The sequence below is a fragment of the Nyctibius grandis genome, chromosome 2, assembly GCF_013368605.1.
Source record: "Nyctibius grandis isolate bNycGra1 chromosome 2, bNycGra1.pri, whole genome shotgun sequence".
In the NCBI taxonomy this organism is placed as follows: Eukaryota; Metazoa; Chordata; class Aves; order Nyctibiiformes; family Nyctibiidae; genus Nyctibius; species Nyctibius grandis.
The window spans coordinates 47,149,043-47,168,914 of NC_090659.1; the positions used below are offsets into that span (position 1 = coordinate 47,149,043).

At 41.8% G+C, this 19,872-nt stretch overlaps 1 protein-coding gene across 3 annotated transcripts in view; it reads left to right on the forward strand.

Annotated features, from left to right (window-relative positions):
- The window catches only part of DHRSX (dehydrogenase/reductase X-linked), a 182,005-nt gene extending 162,491 nt beyond the window's left edge, over positions 1 to 19,514 (forward strand). For 2 of the 3 annotated variants that reach the window (XM_068424279.1, XM_068424287.1), the window contains exon 7: positions 19,054 to 19,514. In XM_068424279.1, the coding sequence (XP_068280380.1) occupies positions 19,054 to 19,251 (198 nt within the window). In that variant the 3' untranslated portion in view covers positions 19,252 to 19,514. Of the gene's footprint in view, positions 1 to 67; positions 150 to 19,053 lie in introns of all 3 variants that reach the window. The other variant, XM_068424280.1, reaches the window with a different exon arrangement.
- The last annotated feature ends 358 nt before the right edge of the window (positions 19,515 to 19,872 follow it).

Sequence of the window (19,872 nt, forward strand, 5' to 3'; positions counted from 1 at the left end):
CGCTGAATATTTTGGAAGACTGCAAGATTCTTTTCATTTGATCTGCTGTTTGTTATTGTCATTGTAGATTGTGGATGAGAACACGTGCAATTATCCTCTGGTTAATATACTTCTGAATTGGAAGAAAGGGCAGAGCTACAGTGCAACTGGCAAGTAGTCAGCTAACCTCCATTGCAGGCATTTAAAACACCTCTCCAGTGGGGCTTCTTAATGATGAAATACATAGGGCTGGTTTTTCTGACAACTCGTGGAACATGATAGATGATGGTAACCTTTTCCCTAAATTAAACTGGAAAACCGGGAGCCGGCAGGGCACTGCGCTCAGGTGCACAAGCTTTGGGGCAGCAGCTTCTTTTCCTGCTCCTCACCCCATAAGTACTTTTTTTTATGTTTATTTTTAAATTGTGTCAATATATTCTGGGCTATATTCTCATCTCCATTTCATTGAGCCTCCTTCACCCTTTATAGTTTCGAAATAGTTATATTTGTACTTCTTTAATGTAGCAGCAGTTAGCGCAGGCCAAAGGACTGTCTAGATTTTATTTCCTTTTCTACACAAAAGCAAACTCTGCGAGTGTGAACAACTCTGTACTACTTGCAAACGAGGTGTATGCTGAGAAAATCTTCAGTCTCGTTTTGTAATTTCTCATACTTGCCTAAATAAAAGGAAAAAAGCCTGAGTGAGCTTTTTTGAAATGAGTTTACATTTTCAGAGAAAGAGTTAAAGAGCATACTTGGCACGGGCATCTATTTTTGCTTAGGGAAACATTTTCTGTAAGAACGTGTACCTCAGTGCTATTTTCTCTTCAAATATCTTTTTGTGGTTATGCGCGTTTTTTCTGCTGTGGTCATCTGCAGGTATTTGTAAATTCTTCATAATATTAGTTTAGACTGGAAGAGGAATCTGCCTGATTTTTCAAGAACCAAGCAGCTTTCCTCTATTTTGTTATATTAGTGATTTAAAAATACTGATGTTTTCTTCTGCAGAACTCTAGTAAGACACCCAAATCTGGTTATTTCTAGTCGCAGCTGGGTATTTATTCTTTTGAAAATCTCTCCTTCCTATCAGATGCTGCTGGTAACTGTTGTCAGATGTTCGAGTAGCTGTGCTCTGATGGCAGGCGTGAAGTTGTCTATTTGTTTTCTAAGCAAAGACCAGATGTTTGTTCTGGGGTAAGCAGACTGATTTGCAGTTAAAACCTAAAGTAAAGGTACATCATTTCAGACTATAAACCAGTCGTGTCTCAAGCTGCATGTGACTCAAAAAGAAAAATGTGAGAGCCAGAGGTAATCGGCTTCTTCACTGCCCTGTACCTCTTGGGTGTTTGTTTATGCAAGTGTAGAATGGATGGGCTGTTCTCTCCCCGGTGTTAGTGGAGGAGAATTCGGATTCATACCTTGGACTAGTTCATGCTTTTCCCTTGTGCTACACAGAGATGGCAATAAAAACAAGGCACAGAGCTATATTTAGAGAATTAGGCTAATGGGAACTCACTGGTTCATTTCAGGAGCCAGTGATAAATCTGTCTCCTTGGGAGGCTTCAGCGAGCATTGAGGCACATCACCTCCAGCTCCAGCCACTTCACATACTTCTAGTTACTCTGAGCAGTAAACCACTGCACATTGAAAAAGAAACTGGGAAGACTTTAAAAATTTGAAGTCCTGCAGGGTTATACTGGGCCTGTGAGAGGTGAGGTCTTGATCATGTTGTGACTGACAATGTCTTATGCAAGAAAGAGCTTTGCACAGAGTCCCATGGATACAGTGCTCCGGTAATAGTCATGTCATTGCTGGCTGTTAGACTTACCCATCAGAAGCCTAGCTTTTGCATTTTTGTTCTAGTGTCTTTAATAAATTCACACTAGCCTTTAATATATTCACAGTATTACAGGCAGGAAAAATTATATTGGGATGAAGGAACAAAGACAAGTATTGCTGAAGAAATTTGAAATAATGTTCAGCTCTCTTGTGGGCATTGGTTCATGTGCTTCATGGTGTCAATAATTGTTTGTAAATTGCAGCCATTTTTTTCCTCTGAACAGAGCATTGCTCCTGAAATATAGTCATTAGCTGTTGATTAGCTCTATAGTCATTTTCATGCATCAATGATTCTGATAAAAAAATAAGTAGCACTTATTTTACACCAATGTGTAAGATACGTACATTGTACATTAATAACTGCAGGGAGTCTTTAGAATATTCTTTTTATTGCAGAGACCACATTGACATTTTCAAGAGGCCCAGGATAAATGGAAAAAGTCTTAAGGGCTTTTTTTTTTTTTTTTTTTTTTTTTTTTTTGATAGGGGAGTTGCAAATGTTCTGCTGTCTCAGGATAGAGCTGCAATAAGAAGGACATATTTGTCACTGTTTGGTGCTAATGTAATTTCCTGGTTTTCCTACTGTATAACTCTCCTTTTAGTCCCAATTGTTGGTAATGTGCTATTTTTTAATTAAATGATGAGACCTGAGATTCAGCAAGGAGAAAATAATTAAAACTATGTTTCACAGACTGTCAGCAGCTATTAGGGATTAGACAAATATAAATTAAGTTTTTTTTCCCCCAGCCATGTTACAGACTTCGCAAAGTTCACAAACAATTGTAATCCTCTTTTATTGAGCACAGATTTAAAAGTAAAGGTCAGTTATATTTTGGTCGCTAAGAAGTTTATATAATTGGTAAAAACCAAACGTTTAGATTATTTTTATATAAAAAGCTTGCTGCTTGGGCAACTCTTGCTTCTCAATTGTGGCTCCCTTACAGAGCTCAGGGACTAAAAACTAGCCACATCATCTCAGCAGACGTTTGAAAAGCAAAGGGAGCTTTGCAGCTTGTCCCTCCATCTGCAGCAGTGGCTCATGCCCTGGGAAGGACTGAGCAGTGGCAGGGGTTGTGGCTGATGCTGGTGGCCTCCATGCCCTGGGACCAGCCCCACTTGTGCTCGTTCCCAGATGCCCCATGCGTCCAGCAATGCAACATGCTGTCACACCACCGCTTCAATGCCCCTTGCAATTCTGCTGCAAGAGGAGCCTTGTTTTCTTCCCTGCTCTAAGGGCTGGGCACTACTTATAGACCCACCATTTCTCCTGTCTTCTCAGATTTGTCTGGGTCAATGTATTGACAAGGTTTCACCTAATATTCCCCTCTTCTTTCTCTACTATCAAAAGCCTTGGGCTTGCTCCTTTGCTCCTCAGATGGTAAGAGCCATCTGCCCCAAGAGCTCATGTTTTGAAGGCTGCTCTCTACCCCTTTTCGGTTTCTGAAGGGGCTCGGTGACACGGATGGGTGATCCAAGGAGGGCGAGTGTCGGTGCTGCACTGGGAGCCCCTGAGGAGACCCTCCTCTGCACGGCATATGGGCTGCAAAAAGGGATCTGACCCAATGGGGACACGTGACTGGCATGCTGATGTAGGAGCCACCCTCAGTGAGGTTGCAGTGAGGGCCTGGCAAGAGGCACTTATGAATTTAGCAGGAAAAGGGAATGAAGAAGAGCCTGGACTATCTGCGAGATTGTTGTGGGGCATGGTGAAAGGGCAGGCGGCGAAACGGGTGAAAGTTTAGACTGCAGACGTGCTTTGCATACCACCTAGAGAAACGCAGCCCTAATCTTGATTGGAACAATTCAATTCCTCTGTGAAGTACATATTAAATAACAATAGGCGGCTTCAGAGCTGTGCAGACTTGCAGGTGAAGAGCAGAATTTTAAGCAAGCTGCCGGGCGGGCGGGAGAGGCAGCAGGGAGGGCTGGGACAGGCGGTCTGCGCTGGCGTTCAAGCCTCTGCTCAGACCTCAGCCTGTATTTTTATGAGTTAAAAGCAGTTACTAAACCGCAGCACAATTCTGCATTAATTCAGCTGGAATTTTTCCCAGGAATCAGAAGTTTAATCATCTGGAACATCGCTGTTTGCAGCGTATCACCGTGAGCGAGCCAGCAGGGACGGCTCATTGATTGGGCTCTCAAGGCAAATGGACGCGTGTAGCAAAGCGGCATTACCAAAGAGTGCAGTTCAATATGGGCTCCCTAAACAAAGAGAGTTGTTTCAGCACCAGATGAGTCTGTAACATGTATTATCGAACCACAAAGCCTCACAGTGTTTGTTTCCCATTCTAAACAACTGCTCCAACCTTTTAGTCGAAAAGCTCCATGAATACAAGTGCAACAGAAACTCTCCTGGGGCACTTAATAAAAAGAAAAGGTTAATTCTCACTGTGTTATTTTGGCTAATGATAATTCTGCAAGTGTAAGTCTCTGGGTCATAGCCAGAGACTATGCCCCTAATCAGCCACACATCAGAAGGTCTCTGCAGAGGCAGGATCTATCTGAGGTAGCCCCACAACTTTTTTTTTTCCCCGCCCCAGTAGCAGGCTGGGGAAGGACTTTAGGTGTGGAAAGGATTAAATGTTTTTCTCCTTTCTGGTTTTTCATTTTTCTTCTTCAGGTAATGAGATTTGTCACTATGAATCTCATTTTTGGAACTTGAACCAATTCTTCCTGTGACATGAGCCAGGACAGTCAGTTTTGTAATTCACACAGGGCTGGGGTATACTGTGTCACCTGTACAGCAACATGACACTTCTGCTGTGACTTCTGTCGTCTGGCAAAGGAAACAGGAACACGGGAAGGACCACATCTGTCATCAAATCCAGTCCTGGCCTTTGCAGGGGAGACATTTTTCACAAATTAATGGCTCCATCTGCTACTTTAACGGAGGTTTGCAAAACACCTTAGAAATACAGCTGAATATTAAAATTAACTTCAGTGGACAGTAAATCTGGGTCTTGGTACTTACTAGTACTTAACAATTTTCAGTACATCCCACTTCCCTGATTTCCTTTATCTGTCCCACTGGCAAGAGCTGCCACCTTTGTTTTTCTCTCTGTGCCCCCTTGTAAATGAATAACATTGTCACTTGTCCCCAGTCTAACATCCCCCTCTGCACTACGAGTACCAACCTGCCCTTCTTTCAGACCGTTTAGCTGATTACATGCAATGGGTTTAAATTCACAAGTAATTGTTTTTAAGATGGAAGTTTTTTGCTTCCATCTCAGACCTTAGGAAGCATTTGTGTGACTGAGACTTTGCGTGTTTGCTCTCCCTATAATGAGCTCTATGGTAAAAGAGATGATGCCTCAGATTGTGTCTAACATAATTTTAGAAACATGACTAATCTCATTGAAATCGATGGCACTATTTGCCTGTCTAAAGTTACACGTGTTCTTTAGGGCTTTTCTGAATTTAAGCCATCGGTAGGTTCCTTGGCAGACAATAAAGAGCCCCCAGGTCAGTTGATTTAAACAAAGGAATTTAAGTTACAGAGCTTACACTCACTTTCAGTCTACACAATAAAAAGCTTGATTTGAATAACAAGATTCAGTCCTCCTTTGCATTTGCATTTTTAGTTATTTGTTAAAAACAGGTTGATTCTGGTTGGTTAGCAAGCATTCAGATTTGTTGATTTGCAACTGAATATAGCCTTTGCCTTTAAATTTACTCCTCTCGGGTAACTGAGAGGATAAGCTATGCAGACAGCTCCATGATCGTATGGTTTCAGAATCTGTCTGTGATTTCATGACTTTAGTATGCTGTTGTGATAGAAAATGGGAAACAGTAGTTTTGTTTACAAGATGACTAATTGTTTTCTTTGCTTTTGTCACAGTTTAAAGCTGGGCCAGCTATTAAACCTGTGACAGATGCTCTCTGTTATCCCCCCCCCTCCCCCCAGAGGGAAAGGGAAAGGGAAAAGGGAGAGAGACTTCCGGGTTGGAAAGTTAAAACAGTTTTAATAAACTATAATAATGAAAAATAGTATAATAATAATAATAGAAATAATCAAATATATACAAATATATATACAAAACCGAGATTGAGCTCCCCTGAAGTCAGCCACGTCACCACCGGCACTGCCAGGGCAGGCTCCGGGAAGGCCCAGGCTGGGCCTAGCGACGGTCGAGAGCTGGATTCAGGGATGCACGGATCGGGGTCGGGGGCAGCAGGAAAACAGACGGAGACGGAGTCCTCTTTGGACACCGGCCATAGCAGAAAGAGAGCGAGACCCTCGTGATCCCCCCGCTTTATACTGAGAATGACGTGTATGGGATGGAATACCTTCGTTGGTCAATTTTGGGTCACCTGTCCTGTCCGCTCCCCCCTGCAGCTGCGACCCCCCTTCGGCTCTTCACTCGTAAGCAGTGAGGAATTCAGCAGTGACCTTGGTTTCTCTAAGAACAAGTACAGCAAGAGCCTTTCTGCACAACATCCCTACCGGTGCCTCAGCGATAACTACAAACTTCAAACACTATCAGTCTCTGAAGGCAACTCTTGTCAGCTGTAAAGAGCAGGTATCCCTATAAAGATGATGTTATGAGCCACCTAAGCAACTGGATCACTATAGAAAAAGGTATTAACTACCTCAGAGAACTAGCTGTGCAAGAGATCATTTATAGACACCCACGGGACATTGTAGATCCTGTAAATCCTGATGAAGTGGAATGCAACCGATCCATGTTCCGGAAGGTTGTGAGGAGTGCTCCATTGTCAATATTAGTCTGGGGAGAAGATGCTATGGCACGACCTAGTGTGGGCGAAATGGCTAACTGTATGCGACAGTATGAAGATAGTATTTCTTCCCCTGTCTTGGCTGTGGGAAAAGTGACTAAGGAAGACAAGGACTCATTTAGACAACTGTCAGACAAACTGTCCAGGATCGAGAATCAACTTAAATCTCTACCTACACAGGCCCGTGTTGCAGCCTTTAGGAGGAAACGCCCTCCTACTGGACCGGCTCAAAGGAAACGGAACACGTCACGAGGTATCCTGTGGTTTACCCTGCGTGATTATGGGGAGGACATGAGCAGATGGCATGGACAACCTACCAGTACCCTACAGGCACGAGTACGTGAGTTGCAAGCTAACAGAAATACCAGAGAGAATCTTCCTAGGAGGATGGCTGCTCCAGTTACCAATGAGCAGGACTCCAGTCACGGTAGATGGGCCTCAGGTCCCTATTTCCCAAATATGAATAGGGGAAATGAAGGTCCAATCCCCGTGAGCTGCACGAATCCAGTCTTTAATTAGAGGGGCCCTGCCTCCAGCCAGGAGGAGGAGAGGGATAACCGAATTTATTGGACTGTGTGGATTCGATGGCCTGGCACATTAGAACCACAAAAGTATCGAGCCCTGGTAGACACTGGTGCACAGTGCACCCTCATGCCATCGAATCATAAAGGGACAGAATCTGTCAGTATTTCAGGAATAACAGGGGAATCTCAAGAGTTATCTGTATTGGAGGCCGAAGTAAGCCTAACTGAAAATGAATGGAAAAAGCACCCCATTGTGACTGGTCCAGATGCTCCGTGCATCCTTGGCATAGACTACCTTAAGAGAGGGTATTTTAAGGACCCAAAAGGATATAGATGGGCCTTTGGTATAGCAGCTGTAGAGACTGAGGAAAATTGGCCTGGTTTAGGCCAGATGAAATTTGAGTTTAATTAAAATGAAGAGAACTGTCATTTTTAAAGGGTTTTGTTACTTAAACAGAAATAGCTTGAACTTATTGGACACATTTTTCTAATCAAAACCGAGGATGTGTAATCTGTAATTACTGGCTTGAACTGACTAATTCTGTTTACTGTATCTATCAGAAAGATAGGACTAGAAAATCTGAGCCACTCTCACCTATTTCTATCCTTTCACTAAAATAACTATAGAAAATTAGTCTACTCTTCTTGTTCTCCACCTTTGGAGTATGTCACTAGGGACAGAACTAAATTAACCCCCTTGTGTACATGTTTTTGGTTTATTGTTCAAGATTAAATGCTGAAATTGCCAGCAACTGGAATTATAGGAAACATAAATTTGCAGAATAAGATTTCGTCCCTCCCCACCACTTTTATCTGCCTTCCAGCTTGGGCTTTTTCCTCTCAGCTTGGGGAATATTGCAGAACTATAATTTAAACACAATAACTATACAGAAAACAGAAACCCAGACCAGCTGGGGAACGGGCAGTGCTAAGTGGTATTTGGTGATCTGCTTGAAACTTCTTCTTTCCAGCCATCTCAGCCTCTGCAGGACTATCACGTTTCAGTCCTGCAGAAAGACTCGGAGGCAGCAAAAGGGAAAAGGAGATGAAGGCTGAGACACATGGCGAGGATAAGCACTGCGAGGTGATGGGTGATGTCTCTTTTTCCACAAAAGTGCTTTGTGGCGAGCAGACAGCTCTGCTGTAGACTGGCCACCTCCGTGGCCCCGGACACAGGGCCGTGCGTGGGTCCCCCGACCCATCAGTGGGATGTGTTGCAGCTCAGTTGGCATGCTGCTGCAATGTAGATGTGAGAAATTGGGGGAAAAGTGTATTTTTGCTTTCATCTCTCCTGTCTTCCCAGGCCTATTCTCATCTTGCATGGTATTAATGCAGAGATGTACCACCCTGTAGTCATTTTGGGTTAGTTTGTTCACTTCATTATTTCTGGTCCCCATCTTTGCTAGTGCAGGCACATGGCCTGCCTGAGTCCTCAAGAATTGTCCTCCACTGACTTTACCTAGTGATCCAAGAAGGGATTTGCACCTTCTCACCTGAGCCGTCTGGTTTCAGCAAGTGCCTCCAGCAGGCAGGTGAGAAACGTGGGCTGGCAGCCAGCCTTCCCCAGCCCCACTGCCCTGCTGAGCCCACGGGTGGAAATAGCCCCGCTGCTGTTTGGGGTGCAAAATGGGGGTTGTAGCAATTTAAAATAGAAGAGGCTGTGAAATAGCTTCTGGCCTGTGTAATTTTGGGTTATTTAATTTTGTCTATGTTCTGTACATTATTTATGCTTTTTGATCTCTTTGCAGTTTGTAAAGGTTTGCTATATTGTGGTTATCTTTTAAATATTTAGGAGTTCCATGCCTGTCCTGAGTGCTTCTAAGTATTAAAAAAAACAGTCCTTATAAGAAGGCTATGAAGTTGGAGATGGGTCAGTTCCCATTTTCTGAGAAGGGAAAACATGATATGTAACTAGTCAAATGTTATGCAGTAAGTAAAAGAGTAAAGATGACAGTAGGGAGCTACAAGACAGAAGTTGCCATGTATCTTATGCCTGAATTCTTTTGTTTTCTGCAAAAGCTGGCAAAGACATTTTACTTTGTGTGAGCAGGCAGGTAATAAAATAAATTGTTCAGAGATATATGCACTCAGGAGCTCCCTTTTCAGCACTTAGAGCCTTGCTGAGTCTCCTGCTCTCTGGGGCTGGTAAAAATGCAGCTACCATTTCAAATGTGAACATTTCTGTGTGCTTTTCTTGTTGTTTTATTTTGATTGCCAAAATCTGGCGTCATTTGAAAGAACTCAGCAAACTAAAGATGACCCATGTACTGGTATAAGATAATGCATAGAGAATGAAACCTCTAAAGCTTTCATGGTTGTTTGTACTTTTAAGTCCTCTTTAATTTTGATCCATTCAGATTTTCATTCATATTTAAATTGTGTTTTCAAAAAAAAAATCAGGCGTATATTATTAAATGATGCAGATGTTCCAGCCACTACCTATCAAAGAGGTTGCCTCTCCAGGAGCTTTGTTGGAGGGAGGAGTAGTCTTTTGCTCTTATTTATATTTCTCAGATAGTAATAGTTCAAAACTCAGTAGAGTTAAAGCCTTGCACAGTTAATAAAAATAACAGGATGGTTGCTTAGCATATATCTTGCATGAATACTAAGCTGGAATTAAGTATTCTTACTTAACGATAGATCAGTCTGCATCTCGGAATGAAGAAGATTATATTGAATTGCTCACATGATACTGTAATTGTGGCCATAGAGCTGGTAGTAAACAAATAGTGTATTTTCCTTTACAAACACAGAAAAGGAGTAACAGCCTAATGCGCAATTCATCAGGATTAGGATTTAGGAGGCTCATTCTTTCCTCATCTCTTCTCCTGACTTGCGCATTTGCTTCAGTAAATCACTTGCCTGTCTGTGAATAGAGGTGTTGCAGAAAATCCTACATTATGTGAAGATACCCAGGACAATTCTGAGTGATTTAAGTCACTGAGGGACATCAGCTGGTTTCCAGAGGGCTGGTTAACCACACACGAGTGCCGTACTCCCAGAAGAGGCTCCAGCATTTTGTGAAGTACGTGTACTCTCTTGGCTCTCTCCTCCTCTTACTGCCTGCCTTATTTCCCAGAGACTGGATGTTCTTCCGGCAAGTGACTGTCTCTGGCTGGATGTTTATGCAATGTCTGGGGCAGCAGGCTCCTATCTGTCAAATTTTGCATACTGTTAGTGAGCTGAGCAAGGTAACAAGTGTAACGTAATTTGAGAGGCTGCAGCCATATCTCAGTTCTGACTTTGAAGACATTGCTGTATGCTGCAAAACAAGCTTAGGGATCAACCCTCAGGCAAAGTAATCTTCCTCAATGCGCTTGACAAAATGAACAAAGGATTCGGTTATGATTAATGACTTTGACCCAAAGTTTCAAGTCCCTGCTCAAATTCAGTCATGTAAAGTTGGGTTCTTGTTTCCATTTTGAAAATCGCTTAAAACTAAACATTGTTCTTCTGGTTCTTCTTTTCAACGGCTTAGAAAATGAAAAGTATGGATCCACAAACACTCCACTCAAATCGCTGAGGTTATATTGCACTTCTAAGTGGGAGAGATTCAGTTTGAAATTAAGACACATAATTATTTTTGTGCATTTATGCATCTACAAGTGAGTTCACTGTTGAAACTCCTGTTTGAAGTCAATGGAGATCTCTTCGTTGTGGCCCAGAAAGCTGACTAACCAACAGGGTCTTCATTCAGCTGCCTGATAACATAGGCATCTGATGCTATTGAGATGACCTGTGATGTCTTGCTTAGTCTGAAGCAGTTGCTTTGGAAGAGGACAGTTCAGAGCCATGGCCATTGTCTTCCTCAGTAAACCTTTGCTCTTGTTTTCGGTCTGACAGAAGAGCCATCCCAGGGCTTCAGAGTAGAGCTGCTTGGTGGTTTTCCAGCAAAACAGATTTTTCAGAAGGCATTGCTCTGACACAAAACAAAGTTAAACCTTCCACCGTTGACTCCATCAAAAGAATTATGAGAAATCAGGCATTCAAGCCTGCGTACCAGACTGCTCCTTGGGCTCCTTGAGCAACAGGCTGACCCTGGCAGTCTTTCGGGGGCAGTTCCTTTCTTCTGTGGTCTACTTTCTCTACAGGCTTCCCAGCCACCTACACGGGGGCTGATGTGAAGATGAGGTGGGGCTTTTAAGGCTCTCTGTGTACCTGGATTTTTTTTGAAAGATCTTTCCAGAAAATTTGGTTTTAATAGAAAGGGAAGGAGAGATTCAGGATTTGATACTCTTTGTGTCTGTTTGCCAGCTATCTCTGCTTCTGTTCTTTACAGCGTCTTGTGCTAGGATGCTCAGGGGAAAGCTTCTCTTTTTCCCAGAATAGGCATGAATTATTCATATTATAAAAGCTCCTTTCCTTCAACATTTTTGTATTTTTTTAGTTTGAAAATTGCCTTGTGTTCTTAATTCATCAATGTTTCATCTTTTATTATCTATTCGTGTCTTTGATTCAGAAATGATTTCTCTGTAGCCATGACATTGTCAGGGGAAGGGCCTCACGTTTTAACTCAGACATTTCTGTTTGTAGCTGCTGTCTTTTTTAAAGATGAAATCTAAAGAATTTTATTATGGAGTGAATTTATTAAAGAATTCTGTTTGCCATGAGTTGGTGATTGAAGAGAAATTAATTTGATGGTGCTGACTGAGTCTCTAGGGAGAACTGTATATTCAATAAAACCTCTCTATCTCTTTCTGGTCTATAATCAAGGCAGAAATTGGATAGAAAGAGAATAATAGTGAACTACATAGGAAAGAATAGGAGGAGAAAGAGAACACAGATGGAAACCAGGGCTTCTGAGTGAAGGCAGAGATGTCAGAAAAGCTGTGCTGCCAGACCTTTCTAGCAGCTTTGGATTCCTAGGGATCTGACAGTTGGTCCGGGCCACTGGTCTCACCAGGACTTACAGTCATCTGTTACAGCCTTCTTGATCAAAGGTTGCTGAACACATCCTTACACCTGCGTCATGGTTTCCTTTCTGGCCTTTGTTTTCATACTCAGTGTTTCAACTGATTACTTTTTGGCTGAAATTTTCAAAGCAGTGATCACGTTAGGAGGTCTAGACACAGCAGAAGTTACACAACAAGCATTGAGCACACGTAGCCCATGTCTTCACCAAGAGGCTGTGACACTAGACCAGCTGTTATTTCAGCTCAGAGTCTTGCACCCGTAAGCAACCCGGTTTTGAAATTATTTGGTAGTTCACAGATCATAGTAATCAGTGCTCCCTGGAACACAGGGAGTTTCTTTCTCACAAGTTTGTTTGCTTTAATATTCATGGGAACACAATCCCAGCTACTCCCTTTCTGACAGTTTTCAAACTATCCTGTGTTGCAGTGTCTTCGTGTTTGCCTTTGTTCTTGAGAGTCAAGCAGTGCACTGAGGGTGACTGGGTGTCACCCCTCCATTAGCTGCCAGCAAGTAGATTAAAGACTTTGCTGTACCATGTAATAGTAATTTCGTGTTCTCGTTCTTGTTGCTAAGCCCCACTGTGCATATGCGTAGTACTGGTCAGGGATCCCAGATGATCATTGTCTTTCCTGAAGAAAGACAGAAAAGGCAGAAAACTCTGTATATACAGAGCTTTTCAGTCCAGAACAAGCCAGTAAAGTACTAACATTTGCAAAACTTTACCAGAATAATTAACGTTGAGAAAAGTAAAGGAACGCTGGCAAAAGTGCTTGAGTACCCGAGCCCAGAAGACGGCCTGTTCAGTGTTTGCTGTGTCTTCCTAGCTGGAACCTGTGAAACGTGTCACTAGCCAGAGACATCTTCTTGTTACCTGAGCCAAGAATGACCTGATGGAAGCTCACCCATTTAAAAAAGCAAGGTCACCCCGAACCCTCATACCAAAAAAAAAATACCTGAAAGCTCCTTTAACTCATCAGCCCATGAGCAATTTCCTATATGAATGGAAAAGTGCATGAAATAATGGATGTGATTATATGAGGTAGGACCACTGTTATAAAACCAGTATCGATGTGTATTCCTACAGCAGTCTACTTAATATTGCTGATGAGGGGCATTCCACCAATGCTTAATATGTTCTGCATCAAAAATTGTATGGATAAAGGTGTTTTAACTTGTTCTTCCTCAGTGTTAAGCCATTTGCCAGCATACCAGGCAGTCTTGGGTGCACATCTGCCTGTTTGGCTCCTCATTCATGTCCCCCAGTATGCAACTGCGGTGTCGGTCATTGAGTTTGCCAGCTGCTTTCTGCTCTCTGTCCTCTTTGCCCAGCCTTCTCTCCTACCATCTCTCAAGATGGCAGCGTTCTGAAGTCATAAATACAAACCAAGTGCAGTCAGCTGATTGGCTGGGGCTATTCCAGAGTAAGTAAGTACTCCTCTGATACCATGGGTTGTATCACTACTGCTTTTTCAATCGTATGGCCAACTCTGTCAACCAGCACAATTCGAAGAATATGCATGCCAACCATTCAAACTGTTTGTCATAGTGTTTAGGACACATGCCAAGGTTCTCACTGCTGGTAGTTACTGAAAATGGTCTTGGGAAAATAAATGGATTGCAGAAGGAATTATAGAAACTTATTAGTTTTGCTTCCTGTCCAATTTTCTGTGGTTTCCAATGGACCTACCATACTGTCTGCTCGTGACTCTGAGCTATGAATTCAGATGAAGGTGGAACTGGATGAGTACATGAACTAACAAGGGAAGCACCACCAAGCCATCATGTATAACTGATGCAGATACATGCTTTCCAAAGAGTTAAGCTGTTGCGCCTGTTGTAGACAAATGAAAAGGATGTGATATTTCGTGGCAACATGGCTGTAGGGACTGACTGTCATCAGCTAACACATTTTGCGAGCATTAGCGCCTAGTAATGACAAGATTATATGGCACTTAAAAATCATTAATCAAAGTGCGTTAACTGGCAAGTTTTAAAAAAACAAAACTAAAACACAAACCCTCTTAGTATATGTCCCAGTTTTCGTAGAACAGAATATTCCATTTGATGCTAAGGGAAAATTATTCTGCGTTGATGACTTACTGTTGATGAATATTTAAAAAAAGAAATATCAAAGCTTCTGTAAAAAAAAATCTTTTTTTTTGGTAACAGATAATGCCAAAATAATGTCATTTTGTATATATAGACTGGATTTTGCTTCAATAAGCTAGTCGCATGCAATCTTTTCTCTCCTTCTTCCACAGCCTACCCATGTAATGAGAAATAGATATGTAATTTCAATCAATCAGACCTTTAGTTACTGTCGAAGGGGTACTGCAAACAAATAGTTAATTGCAAAAAAATGTAAAAGTAAAAGATGTGATCAATACTGTAACAAGTAAAAGGGATTGCAGATGCAGAATTTCATTAGGAAAAAGTTAAGCAGAAATCAGTTTTACTTGGATATGACAAAGGTATTAATTACAGTTGCTTGGATAATAATAATACAATAATTTGTAAATAAAAATCCAATTTAAAAAAGTTCAGCACAAGTAAGTTGGTAACTGAAGAGTGAAGAAGGATCGTGCAATTTATAGGAATCCCTCTTGTCTTAGGACAAGTCCAGCCAATTCATGAAGACGATGTTACTGATCCTATATGTACATATATTATACTGTTACTGTTTTTTTGTTTGTGTGTTTGTTTGTTTAATTCTGGCAATGTGTAAAGTGTCCTCTCCTGTGATTTGAATGATGCTTATTATTACTGTCTGTCTACCTGCAACTTTTGGTATAATACTTCAGAGTCCCTAAGACGAGAACTTGTTCCTGTTTGTATAGAGCATCATGACAAACATCCTGGGTTTTATAGATCGAGGTATTCAACCATTGGCTGGTCATTTCTCTGGCCTGTGATCAGGTGCTCTCCTTCCTAGAAGGCCGTTAGCATCAAAGGATGGGTCAGATGTGTTGCTTTGACAGTAGTCTCCTGCTTGTGATTGTTTTCTTTTCCAAGGGCTTTATGGCTCCTCATCATCTTTTGATGGGCTGTCATGTCATAAAGGAAGAGCTATGGGTCTCCCAGGAAAGTCGGCAACCAGGAGTGGGGCTGCCACTGCTGGAACAATTAATCCTGTTCCCTGTCTAGATACTCATTAATTGTTCTAGTGGTTGCAACCTGCTGCCAGCTTCTTCCGACCCAAGAGCTCCTCACCTGCTGGTACACAGGCACCTGAGGGGTGTGCCTGTGTGTGTGTTGCAGTTGATCTGTGAGTGTGTAGTAGATCCACCACTTTGGGAAAGAGTCTTGACTGTGTGTGGGCAGGTGGATGTACAGTGCTTTCATGGTAGGCATGAGCATAATCCAGAGGTGGAACCACAGAATCACAGAATCAACCAGGTTGGAAGAGACCTCAGGGATCATTGAATCCAACAGTTGCCCTGACACCACCATGTCAACTAGACCATGGCACTAAGTGCCATGTCCAGTCTTTTCTTAAACACATCCAGAGATGGTGACTCCACCACCTCCCTGGGCAGCCCATTCCAATGTCTAATAACCCTTTCTGAAAAGAAATTCTTCCTAATGTCCAACCTGAACCTCCCCTGGCGATGCTTGAGGCTGTGTCCTCTTGTCCTATCGCTAGTTGCCCGGGAGAAGAGGCCAACTCCCACTTCACTACAACCTCCCTTCAGGTCGTTGTAGACTGCAATAAGGTCACCTCTGAGCATCCTCTTCTCCAGGCTAAACAACCCCAGCTCCCTCAGCCGTTCCTCGTAGGTCAGACCCTCCAGACCCTTCACCAGCTTGGTCGCCCTCCTCTGGACTCGCTCCAACACCTCAACATCTTTCTTGAAGTGCGGGGCCCAGAACTGGACACAGTACTCAAGGTGCGGCCTCACCAGTGCCGAGTACAGAGGGACGATCACTTCCCTAGACCGGCTGGCTACGCTATTCCTAATAGAAGCCAGGATGCCATTGGCCTTCTTGGCCACCTGGAATCACTGCATATGCTTTTCCTACAGCCTCTCAAAACAGGTAGGTCATCCACCCAGCTGGAAGGCCAGGAGGCTCCTGGTGTAGGGATTCCTTTTTACTTTCATTAAACCAGAAAACAGGCCAAAACAATGAAGAGATCTTCAAGTAAGGGAAAATTAAAGCTTTCAGCATTAATTAAGCACTCAGAAGATGGGATAAGACAATTAATTAATCATACATATGCAACTCTGCTCCCTGTTGCACTGGAAAAATTGTTTTCCTTGAACTTAAATTATTATACACTAATTGCTTAATGTATTATAGTATTTTTTTCTTATGTGTTTAGATAATCGCTTTTAGCAACAGGTGATAGAAACTAAATAGGAATTTTGCATAGAACCTTCTACTCAGCATGTTAGATACAGTGCACAGGGTGAAAAAGAAATTAAATCTTGTGAAAAGTTACACAAGCTGACCTTAATGGATGATGATGATGTCACTGTGCTTATAGACCGGTCACAGTGTGGCCATGTAAGCACATTCATTATTGTCTGAGCCTGATTGGTATTTTCTTTGTATTGAAGAATAGGAAACAATTTGCTATATAAAATGCTTTGGTAAAGGCCTACTAGGGCTGCATGAGTAAAACCAACAGCTGTCTTTCAACTCTTACATAGCCTTCATTTAACATATTTGATATAATTTTGAATAGATCCCCTCTGGTGGGGAACTTGACATATCATGAAAAAATAAAAATCTTGATAAATCCTGCATATCCTGGGAGAACCTTCCCGTCGAATCAGCGACACATGGTATTTCTAATACTGTAGGAAGATCCATACAGACTGTAGAGACCCCTGCTCATAAGAACATAATCACACAAATTCTGCCCACAGACGATTTTTTTAAAGCCTTTTAGATTTTAGCTGTTGTCATTAAGATTTGAGGGTCATCAAAACTGACATTTATACTTGTTTGTGCTGGAAAGCTGTTGAACACAGGAACATAACATCCAGTGAACCATTGCATGAAGTAATGGTTTATCTGTGTCACTAGATTTTCAAGTAAAGCACAGCAGTACCTTAAAAACTTCAAGTTTCTCTCTGTCATCCAGAATAAATTGCATAAAATGTGAACGCTCGTATTCATCATTATTGTGCTGCTTTACAGTATTAAGATATTTTATATTGCTTCATAGCTGATCATTATAGTAGCCACTATGTGAGCACGTGGATGCCACCTTTTTGGAATCATCCTGATCCTGCAAAGTATTATGCAAGCACATAGCTTTATGTTGTTTAAATAATCTACAGGATTTGAATAGCGCTATTTTCTGTAACATGAAGAAGGGTGAAGAAGTAGTAGCAGAGTACTAAGCTAAGGTAAATAAGCACTTTGTAAGTGTTTCTAGATAGTATCTCACAGTACAGTCATCTACTTAAAAAATAAAAAATATTCCAGCAGTTATGTGGACCTGATGTTTTTTAACATACTGACTGATACTTTGCTAAGAGAATAGCCCATTGGATAGCTGAGTTATCAACTTATTTCATTAGGTGGTGTTTGAAACAGGACATGCTGTCTTTGTGTTGTAACTGATAGTAAAAGCTGGCTATTTTGTGGCCACTGGAGGCAAGTACGGTCGTGTTACGGCTCTTTGCAGCCTGTTGGCATCAGTATTTTTTGTTCAGCTTAAACACGTTTGATCAAGGGCTTGGCACGGAACCAGTGGAGCTCTGTGCATGGAAATACCTCAGCAGGGCAGGTTTCTTCAGCAGTTCACTTTTTGGGGAATGTGCCTGTGGTCACTCAGGGAATGTGGTCACCCTCGCAGATGCTGAGAGTGCTCTGCCCCAGCAGCAGCTGGAGAGGTTGCGTTTTGGGTAAACTTGCATTATTGTGTGATTGTGTGACGTGTTTTTAACTTATTTATAAATGAGACCAAATGCCAGATGCATCAGATAAATTAATTATTTCTAGTAAGTTGTGTTGTATTTATTGCACGGTGAGAAAACAGAGGAGTTGTTCCTTTTTAAAATATCTGAACCTTGTCACAAAAAGCTTCAAATGACTTAGATTTATATATTTTTTAATTAGGCACCGAGTAACCTATTCAATACTGTCTCGTTCATCAGGTGAGCTCTTCGGGAAAAGACATCCTGTCGGGTGCAGCAGACCAAGCTATGAACAGCATTGGTACTGTTAGTGACTCAGAGAATGACTGCAAGAATCGTAAAATGACACATTATTATCTAGCAGGCATTGATCATAATTATATCACTGATAAAATATATCAAATGTTGTGTTTTAAATATGCCTTTCAATAAAAAAAAAATGCCATTGAAATAATTTCAGTGCTAGCTGTGTGATCCTTCTAAATGCAAAATGGAAATGTTTTGCATATCCTCGGGATGAAAGGATTTATCACTCTAAGCTATTCACTTACTAATTTTCATTTAATACTCATGGTACGTCAGTCTTTATAGATCTTTCACTACTTTGCTTCATGACACTGCAGAACTCTGATTACTGTGCTCTGTGTAAAATGTAATTCCCTGGTTTACCTGCCTGCTTGGATTGAACTGCAGAATCTTAATTTGCTGTTGTGGTGTCCATGATCCTTTGCTCGTGTCATGTTGTTACAATGGACACGTTGCACATACAGCATAGCCTTCATCTTCTTAAGGCAGAGTACGAACTCTTTCATCCTTGCAAAATGGATAATTAAACTAGGATTTTAATATTTGTGTTTGCTTTTGGATTTATTAGCTCTAACTGTGAAAACTAAATCAATTATTTTGTATGCTCCATCTCACTAGTTCTTGAAAAAATGGACTAGAGTTTTCCATATAGCTGTTCTGTGGCTTTAAGCTATCTCAAAATACCACTGTTGTAGAAATAGACTGTACTCTGCCGGTTGGATAGGTGGCATTTTTATCACTATCAGCTTGAAGTTTGCGTAAAGACCACAAGTGCGATGCAAAACTAGGGAAGCTGGTTGTCACTGGTAAGGTCCTATGGTGTAATGTAATTCTTCTATTGTACCTATCTTGCCTGAATTTGTGGGGTTTTTTTGTTTCTGTAGACTCCAGAGGAAGGAGCCTCTACAAGCATCTATGCAGCAGTATCACCCGAGATGGAAGGAGCTGGTGGCTGCTACCTTTACAATGAGGAAAGGACAAAATCAGCTGACATAACGTATGATGAGGAGCTGCAGAGAAGGCTCTGGACAGAAAGCTGCAAGATGGTTGGGATTTCTGATGAATCCAGCAGAGTTCCCTAGAAGAAGCCACTTCCAGCTGGGTAAATGAAATGTATTGACAAGCATCTTAGGTGAATTCTTGCAGCATCAATCATCATCCTGGAAATCACCGTTCAGTCCCAAAGGCAACACGAACAGCTCTGTTCTTCACTTGAACCCCTGGTCTGCTAGGGTGTGGGGGGAGTATTCCCATGGAAAGATGTAGTGGTTGGTTTTAAATCTAACCATCAGTTTTGTAAATCATGATGTTTCAGTCTGTGATTAAAATACAATCTTTAACCTTGTGCAGAGTTGAGTTTTTGTTCAACAAAAAATAAGACTTTCTAGGGTGAGCATGTTGTGTTTGTGGCATTGTCCTGGTTTGGCCTAAACCAGACCAATTTTCCTTTCAGTGATTTTTACTTTCAGCTAAGTCCCTTCTAAGTAACTGCACTTTCTGAGACTAACTGCATGTTTTGCAGTGTCTGCTTCTAGGACTGATAACGCTCGAAGTTTATAGTTATCACTGAGGCACCAGTAGGAAAGTTATGCAGAAAGGCTCTTGCTGTACTTATTCTTAGAGAAACCAAGGTCACTGCTAAATTCCTCACTGCTTACGAGTGAAGAGCTGTAGAAAGGTCGCACCTGCAGGGAGGAGAGGAC